This window comes from Diuraphis noxia, unplaced genomic scaffold, assembly GCF_037042655.1.
Source record: "Diuraphis noxia isolate RWA-SAM2 unplaced genomic scaffold, SU_Dnox_SAM2 contig0004, whole genome shotgun sequence".
In the NCBI taxonomy this organism is placed as follows: Eukaryota; Metazoa; Arthropoda; class Insecta; order Hemiptera; family Aphididae; genus Diuraphis; species Diuraphis noxia.
In genome coordinates this window covers 14,121,220-14,131,538 of record NW_028301714.1, presented here as the reverse complement: position 1 = coordinate 14,131,538, position 10,319 = coordinate 14,121,220, and the positions used below count along the sequence as shown (strand labels likewise).

At 30.2% G+C, this 10,319-nt stretch overlaps 1 protein-coding gene across 7 annotated transcripts in view; it reads right to left on the bottom strand.

The window, feature by feature from the left end:
- Window positions 1–498: 498 nt before the first annotated feature.
- The window catches only part of LOC107173638 (uncharacterized), a 107,833-nt gene continuing 98,012 nt past the window's right edge, over window positions 499–10,319 (bottom strand). For 3 of the 7 annotated variants that reach the window (XM_089225221.1, XM_089225217.1, XM_089225222.1), the window contains one exon: window positions 499–1,323. In XM_089225221.1, coding sequence (XP_089081347.1) covers window positions 622–1,293 — 672 coding nt within the window. In that variant the 5' untranslated portion in view covers window positions 1,294–1,323 and the 3' untranslated portion in view covers window positions 499–621. Of the gene's footprint in view, window positions 1,324–8,262; window positions 10,311–10,319 lie in introns of all 7 variants that reach the window. The other 4 variants (XM_089225220.1, XM_089225219.1, XM_089225218.1 and 1 more) reach the window with 3 other exon arrangements.

Genomic DNA, 10,319 nt, shown 5'->3' with positions numbered 1-10,319 from the left:
TGGCTTTTGCAGTAAATTAAAAAAAAAAAAGTCTATGGGGGGATATATCATATATCCCCCATGGCCCCATATAATCCCCCCCCTGCGCACGCCACTATACATGAACGTATATTATAGCATTGTTTTACTACGTTTAATAATGTCTCAATTAATTGCGATTTTAATTTATCTGTGTGGCCCTATTTATCCACCATGATGCATTAGTTCGGATAATCGAGATTGAACTATATTTATATTATTTATATAGGGAAAATTAATTTTATTTATGCTACCTCCCACCATTTAATAATCCTGGCTACGCCAATATAGGTACTTATACTGTACATTGATAAGATATAAATATTTTAATCTTATATAGATTTCATTTATAAATATGTTTAATTAACAAATTTCAATTAATCGAATTGTACATTAATAATGCATTTTTAATTATAACTTAGAAATTATTACGTGTGTCTATATAACTATACATTACGCAGTTATAAGTTTATAACACAGTTTCGTGGTAAATATTATATAATAGCGAAAAATAATAATAACAAACGTAATAGGTGTATTATTACAATATTAGAGTAAAGTTTGTGAGACACAAAAAGATGGGTTCGTTCTTTGATGTGTGCGTCAGCGGAACAGGGCGTCACGCGAGAACACTTGAAAGTGGTGCGGGACCAGAACGGGAGGGCCCGGGTCGTCGGTAGGCGGTGACCGGAGCGTGGAGAACATCTTGACGGTGGTCCGGTGCCGGGGCAGGACGGCCGTCAGAAGGACGCAGTCGACGGTTACCCGGGCCAGCGGATCAGCGAACCCGTGAAGATAGCACGCGCCTGTCTCGTTGTCGTTGTGCACTGTGCCTACGGTGAACGTATAGCCGTTGACCGGTGGTTCCGCTGCCCATGGTTCCGACGACAATTCTTCCACTGTCCGCGACACGTATGCTGCCTCTGGCGCGCAATAATACTCGCCGTTCGCCGCGTACGCCGACGGCACGGTCATCAGACGGACTTGCATGCGTCTGGATTCGTCCACCACCGGCGTGGCCGCTCCACCACCGTTATCCGGCCACCGCCTTAGACGCCACCGAGACTGTAACCGCCGTATCGTCTCGGTGGCCGGCACAACCGGTTCGGCCAGACACCGTCGGACGTCGGAGGCTACCGCATCATCGTCCACAGACACCGCCGCCGCCGTTAGCCTTACGTCTTCGAACAGCGATCGCAACACGTTTTCGTTCATCGGCCAATCGCAGTCGACGCCATCGTCGTTGCTCAGATCCTCAGCAGTAGGTCTCTGCATCGTGCTTCGCGCCGTCGCCGAAAAGGTCTCCTGCGAAAAACGAACAATTTATTTTTTATCATTTCTTTCCCGAACGGTCATTGTATATATAAATGAAATTAAAAAAAAATCATCACAGTGTATTCGAGTCGTTTGATGAATCGTAACGGAATTTTAGATTTAATAAAATAATATTATGTACATGTATAGTACTATAATATTATATAATATATTAATATTATAGGTACGAACAATAGGCGACCAATTATATGGCTTTATATATATATATATATATTGTTTATAAATGTATACTGTGACTAAATTCCGTTTGAAGCGCATAATATATCTAAATTCACTCCTCTTATAGTCAACGCTATATATTCAAAAAACTTATTCATTATTTTATTTTTATTTTTTTTTGTTAAATCGATGGTATTATACCTAATAGCTAGGCGTGTATCATGAGATCGCGGGCGCATAATATTAATAATGCACATAAATGATAAATATTTCGACTGCAATTAATATAATTTATATTGGGCAGAATTCATAATTTTATCCCTATTATTGTTGGGTGCAATTTATATATTTTCACTTTCTGCAGTATATATGTGTTCGCGTCATCATCGCACAAGACGGCTGAAATTTAAAAAAATATGTAACATAATAATTAAAGATCTCAAAATGTGTCCCATACATATTGTATATAGCTATGCATTATCTGTCGTATAATATTGAACACACATATAATACATGTAATGTCATTCTCGCGATACCTTTATACCCTCGTACATAAACCAATATGTATATTATGGATTTACATTTTTAGCCTTATCCCTGCAAAAAAAAAAAAACACCCCAAATCCGGTACAGATGAGGATTACACATATATACATATAGAAAATAAAGCCATGTACTTTCCAATATGTTTGTTATCTATGGTTTTAAACGAACAATATATATATATATATATAAATATCACATTAGGTAGGTACCTATGTATATGTTATAGGTCGTATGTTCACAGCGATATACTCGAATGGGAAGTGAGAACAGTCCCGGTAAGCTTTACGAGCTTTTGTCGAGTTGATTTTTAATAATTTGCCATATGGTACCTACGTAAACAATACGATGATGATGGTGATAATATGTAGGATTATAATTTATTCGTATTTTTAAATCATATCACCTGCGTTTAATTAAAACATTTTTCTCTTTTAGCATCCATATAAGTTGGATATATATTACAATCATTTGATTTCTCTAATTCCTGGATAAAAATTATCTTCTCTATATTTCTCAAAATTGTTTACCATTGCCATTGATTTATTTCGTCGGTGCGGAAATGCAAAATATAATAATAGGAGTTCGCGTTCTATTGTAAACCGCGCGTAATAAATAAATAAATATATATATATATTATATAATATAGACGTATATTATATATAGTATATAAGTGTACTGCAATAATATAATGAATGGTATTCTCGCGGGGTGTAAAAATGTACACGATACCGTGCGATATACCGCGCCCAACGAATAAGTATATATGGTCTCGAAATTTTTGCTCGGTATTCGCGGTCTATAATGATTATATTAGGTATACATAGGTTTCCAAATTCTTAGGATGTATACCGTACACGGCGTAGGTACTCGGCAAATCGATATAATTCCTGCAACCATCTCGTATATATGTATATGTATATACGCTATATTATACAACGCGTATACCGGGCCAGATAAATAAATCGATTATACCATGGTTACCTATATAGGTAGGTATATGTTTATAGGTGCAATGTGGTTATTTCGACGACGATAGTTTTTAGGCGTCACGCTAATATTATATTATAATGATTAAATTGTCCTTATAGAAATTAATAATCATAGTGTTAAAATGCGCAGACTATACATAATATATATTATGTATTAAAATTAACATGGGTATATATATGACACGATAAATTCATTATGCAGATATCGCAGTTAAGCTCGCCGAGTCATTAATATCGAATCACCATAAACCACGCATAATAGGTAAAACTAGACGTCTGAGTTATCTCATTAATAAACCCAATGAAACGAGTCGGTAATTTATAATGAAAGTTTACGGGGCGGGAAATATTCACGAAACAATAACTATACCTACCTATATTTTCCCATAGTGCGTTCACGGAATAATATACTTGACAATCGTCGTACATTATAGATGGGAAGACAGCAGGTAATGCGTGATGCATAATATTATTTTATAGCTTCTAATAATTATTTGTTTACGAGTTTTTTTTTTTTTTTTTTAACGAAATTGACGTCAATCAGCCCACATATACACGTGCGAGTGGAGCAGTTACAATACGATGGGTCTGGATATAGTCTAAATCAGTGATGCCCAACTTTTTTTCTTCGGTGAGCCACTTTTTGGTGAACAATTATCTGCGAACGGGCCACCAAATATATAAGTACGAATAATCTCAATCATAATCTATAATGATATGATTTCGTTACACGTGTTAAGGTTTACAATAAACGCTTGTAGGTACATATTGGATTTTGTAACAATTTTACTAATTTTTGAATATTTTGTTTCTTGTTCAAATTGTTTAATGACATCTTTGCGGGCCGCGGTTGGACATCATATTGATCTTTAAATATAATATTCTATACGCGTATCAATCGAGAGCGTATTGTACGATAATTGATAAGTAATAATTCGATCGTTATTAGAACAAATACTCATATAAAGATGGTTATAAACGCTTATACTTTACTATAGCTGCCTATATTGCATCTACCTGTCTGTGACAATTTTTAAGAGTTTTGATAATATTATGCGATTTCCAATAATTTATTTACACGCGTTTAACGACATGCACTCTATGAGAAATCCACTCGTCGCTCTCGGTCGCATATAATATGTATATTATGAAATGAATTTCTCCTCAATCGATATGTGTATAGGTTAGGTACAGCGAGGCAGGTTTTATGCTATATTACTTTTTATTTTATATTAATATTATATCATGGTTGGAGGTATACACGGAACGTCGAGTGGGGTATAATATTATGCATACACCTATATATTATATATATATATATATATATATATACCTATATATATATATATAAACACGACTACGGGAATTATTAAAGAATAAAGAGTTAATGCAAAATGTACGCAATTATGACAAGTGCTATTGTAGCGTTTCGATCGAATGAATTATAATATTATAACGACGTCGTCGTCGAAGCATATTAAAAAAAATTTTTTTAAGTGAACCCACATAATAATATAATACGAAATAAATAATATAATATAAATTTATTACATCGTGTCACGAGGGAAGGGTATATAGGTATTATACATTTTACATATACGTACCTAACTATTATAAATCGTATGCATGTGAAATGCAAATGGTCGATATACATAAAATATATTCGCTGCACAATAATTATGAATATTGGTTGTGCGTATTTTAAAAGTGTATATTATAATATTTACTTGAGGCAGGAATATAATAACAATAGAGCTGAGTATGTATGGTATATTTATATTATGCATACGATCATTATAATATGTTACCTGAACACAAAAAATAAATATCTATACCATTCAGTCCATTCCCTAAAGATTTTTCCCCGTCGCAGCCCTGCAAAGTACAATATAATATAATGTCGACGTCTAACACTGTCTTATATTATGCGTGTAACGGTTCGCAGGACGAGGAAGAGTTTAGTAGAATTGATTTTTGTGGTCAACAAATATTTATTATTTTGATGCTTTATATGCGAGGACATTATATAACAGGATGAAAAAGTACAAAAGAAGGTTGCCAGAATTGAAAAGAATATAATAATAATATACATTATGATTATCATTTTATTCCATAAAACTGCCAGCACATCATATAGTCAATACTGCGCTTTTGATATTTCATATGCGTAATATTATTATTATACTACCCTGCAATTTGAAGGGTCCTACCGCCAGTTAGAACAAGGCGTGTTACCGCATACTTCTAAAGATTATAAGTATAGATACCTACGGCGTTGTGAGGTTAATTTTTGGTTTAAACGAAATGTTGGTCGAAATGGTCCAATTAGAGTAAGTTGGCTTTTAGAAAAACTGTTTAAGCGGATTTTGCGTGAACGTTTCAAACGGACATTCAAATCGGATCGGATAACGCGGCATTATAATTTTATATAATATATTGTATAATAATGTATAGTGGGAAAATACTCGTTTGAACTATTATCTGCAGTTACTGGTCCGGTTGACGGTTTTTTTCCTTCCCGTCCTCTAAAGGAAATAGCTGTACACATAAATAACACAGATTTGAATCAAGGGCAGTATAATAAATAATACAATTTTAGCCAAACGTGATGCCACGTGGTTAATGATCGAACGAATTTGGTAGGCACTGCTTGCAATCCTATTTAATTTTTGAATTCGTTTTTGTACGAACATCGTTTTAAAAATGTTCACGCCGTTTAAAATAGGTAAATAGTTTTCTATATTGATACATATAATAACTAATAGTATATATTAATATATACAATATACATTGTATAGTATGGTTTATCTTAATATATTATGTTTTTAAATAATATTTTTTGCACACACTGTTATATGTTTACCATCATATATCAATACATATTACCGTAAATCTATATAGTTCTTTGAAATAGAGAAAAAAGGGATTGTGTAAAAGACCTCGAGCTGACAACGACCATAATAATATATACCGCCACGAGGACGAGAGGCGAAACGAGATCGATAATTTTGCCGCACGTTCGGTGATATGGGGTTTTATAATATGAGCATAGTACCTACCTTTATATAATATATTAACTATATACTATATATTATATATTTTATGTGGCTTATGATATATTAATGTAATATAATTTTATTATAGCGTGATGATTTATAATTGTGATTACTGATTGATAATAATATATAGGTATGTAGGTACATACGATTAATGATAGCTAGTACACCTATATACTATGGCTGAATAGCCGTGGTACATAATAATATATTTTTTATATTTAAAATATTAGTGATGATGAATATGAACAATATTACGAGAGAATGCGAAAAAACATATCAGTACAGATCATAATATTACTGTCAACATTTTTCTTTTGATCATAATCAAACTGATGAGTATTATAAAAAATTGTTAAAATTATCTTTCGTCTTTTATGCATGTATATATACATGCGAAAAAAAGCACTTTAAGTAGTTTTACGTGAACTACGAGTGACAAGAGTAGTTGTGATGTATTGAATTTATAATTAAAAACAAAAAGTTCCATCCTAATTAGTATTTTTAACGCTATCCGTGTGATATTATTATTAGCACTGATAATTCACAGTTTTAACTTTACATATTTACCATTTACGTATGCAAATTGTAAGCCTATTTATATAATCCGTGTCTAAACCTGAAGATTATTGAAAACAAACAATCCAAAAATGTCGTTTAATTAATACGTATTATGTAGGTAATATGTATTTTAAAGTCTTAAATAAATCTAAACCTGTTAATTATAATAGTGTAGTATTTTCACGCTTTAAAATGTATACATAATGGCTAAGATAATTTGTTAATACCTTTTTAAACTTAGTTTTCATCATGATGTCATAATTATTCTACGTTTATTTCACACGAATCAAAATTTTCAGAATTTTTTTATTTTGTTTTGTTGAGAATAAGGTCTTCGACAATTGGGTTATTAATATGTATATTTGCATATACATTAACAGTAAGTATAGTATTAATTATGATTATTAGCGTAACTACACAATACATATTTTTTTTAAAACTCATTTACAAGTAGTTCTGATTGGTTTTCAGATTTAAAAAAAATCCATGAATTAGATGGGAGATTATTTCCCGAGAGCATGTGGCTCTCAACAACAACAACAGCTAATTCTTAGCTCTTCCTGGTTAGAATCTAAATCCTCGTATAAACAAAAAATGTTAGGGTTCAATGTGAAAATATTAAATAATCACATAACATTTACCTACCTATATAATAAGTATGTTAATGCTGTGGATATACGATGTGGCTTTTACAAATTTACGTATAATAAATAATAAGAATCAAAACATGCATCAGGTCGACTAGCTATGAACCAAACAAGAATCTATGATCTAGCTATTCTAAAAAATATAAATAGGTATAGTATAATATAATTAGGTACCTACTTCGTGATATAATCGATAGTTATAAATTTTTTTAAATATGTATATCTTAATATATAGGCGCAGACAGTTATAAAATATTTACTCAACTTATTTTATTTTTAATGACAAGAGATGGATATTATTACTCTATATGGTTATTACACTTTGTTTTTAACTTAAATTTTTACTGTACTCCCTAGTTTTGGTGATTTTAAACCTCTTATGATACTCAATATGTGCAAGGGTTTGTATGGCTTTGAATTAGAAAAAAACAGTAACAATAATACATACTCTCCAAATGGCTTATTGCATTTGTAATTAACATTAGGTATATTTAACTATGAATTAATGATCAATGACAAGTTATTAGTAGGTATTAATTGGGAGTATAATATGCGTACTCTGAACGAATAAAAAATGTAAAAAAAACTTTTCATTTACTTTCGGTTTTTATAATCAAAGAAATAAACAAAAAATATTAATAATAAATAATATGGTCATATGTATAAACTAAATAAAATATTTAAACATTAAAGTTATTGCGGTCTAATATAGTAGTATTTATTGCATATTTTATGTTAATATATTATATTTTATTCATTGTATATACTTATAATAATAAATTTACAAAATAAATTTTTTTGTTTTAAAACGACTACCTAACTTAATAATATAAAAATAAATATTCAAGCGCTGAATATCAAGTGGGTCCGTCAACCTTGCGAGCTCGTGGGTCATAGTTCCCCCTCTTAATTCAGACTTGAGGGTTTCAAGCTTTTTTCAACACAACATACCTAATTTATATCGAATTCCATGGCAACACTCTCGTCATAGCCTAAAAAAAAAACACACAAATAAACGCGTATGCATGTATAACGCTGTTTATGGTTTTATAATTAATATTATGTTTATTACCTATATATATGGGCTATTATACCTATAAGTACCTAACCTTAGATACCTTTAAATGAATTCATTTTTTTCACCTAAAAGCAAAGACTGTTCTTACAAATAGATTAAAATGTTAGTATACATTTTCATAGCAAATGTTGTTTTCTATTAAAAAATATTTTTTGGGGGGATACACCGGTAGAGAATAATTGCATCTCTACGTACAGTAAATCAGTAAAACTAAATGAATAATATAATTTGTTATTTTAGAAAAGCTGACAAAAATTCAACTATATTTTAATATTAAATTATTATCAAGTTTATATTCGATCTACCTCATTTTCAGTTATTTAAAAATTTAAATGTTCTTTAAATTTTTTAATGGATATTCCGCAAACTATTAATAATTTATTATTTCAAATATTTTTAAATCAGCCATGGATTTTTTTTTTAGATCGTTTTACGTCTTATTTACGACCGTAATGATACAATATTAAGATAAAACTCAATTATTAGAACTATCGCTGTGGATGTTTTGTATCATAATTTATAGGTTAAATTATTGTTTTGATACTTTTGAAACATTATGTGTATCGTTATAACTATAATATTGTGTATTATTGGCATTGTTGTATGTAAAATATTGTAAAAATCAAAGCTCGTTATTAGTATGATTTGAACATCATTTTTTGCACAAAATAAAGAGTTGGCTGTGCAATAATGTTTTTATTTACACGAATAATTTGTTTAATCTTTCAAACTTAAAGTTTAAAATTTTTTTAAATTAAAATAACCAATAACTATATTAAATTGTATTTTTTTTACATATTCTTGTACCGTGATGGACAACATAATAATATATCACAACATATTTATATAGAAACAACAAACTAAGATTTGTATCCATCATATACAATTTTATAACTCGTAAGTTATTTCTAGAATACTATCAGATAACTTATAGCGCAGTCAATGATATTAACCTATTATTCGGATATACATAGATGTATATGTATAGTGTGAAATATAGATACATTCTATTTTAATAAAGAGTCAATAATTAGGAATGTATTTATAAACTATGTATCAAATATTTATTATTGAATATTATTTCAGTAGTGACAAATGCTGAACTATACAGATATTTAAAAATATCCTGCATATTATTGTGGTTAAAAGAAATTCAAATTTTTGGTAAATAAATACATTTTTGAAATAAATGTTTTATCTTTAATTTGGTTTAGTCTTGTTAGTGCATGCTACAATTTTTTTTTCAACGCTAAATTTATAATTTTATTGCACACATTTACATTTTTATGATATTTAGATCTTTGTTATTGCATAATTAACTAGTTTTATAGTTGATACAAATCTGAAAATCCTTATAGTATAGCTTTATTCGGAAAGTTTAAACTCGGTTATTTTATCTCAGAATTTTTTGAAAAGTAAAAACAAAATTTGCTTATTTGTTGAAAACATCAAGATATATCCAAAACGACAAAAATATATGTAGTAAAAATTGAAAAAAATGTCATTAAATTTTAAAATTCATAATATACACTGAAACGAATTTTATTTGAATTGGTAATGTTACAAAACATATTATGTTGTACTTACGTCTTACAAAGCATACTATTATCATACAATGGATGAAGGCAGAACCTATAATATGTATAGGAATATACATTTGCACTTAAGTTTTTACTTTAAATCGAACGTAATAATATTATATAGATATTCATATAAACGAGTATGTCGTTGTTTGATTAAATATAATTTAAAAAATAAAATACTTTCATTTCTTTGGGTACCGATAAAATATAATAGGTATCAGCTTTAACTGCAGCACACAAAACCAAAATCAAGATCATCAATTGACCATAGGATGTTCGCTTTCCGCCAGACACCGAAGCGGACTTTGAACCGATAGTATGTGCGAGGGAAGAGTTCACTGTGAAAA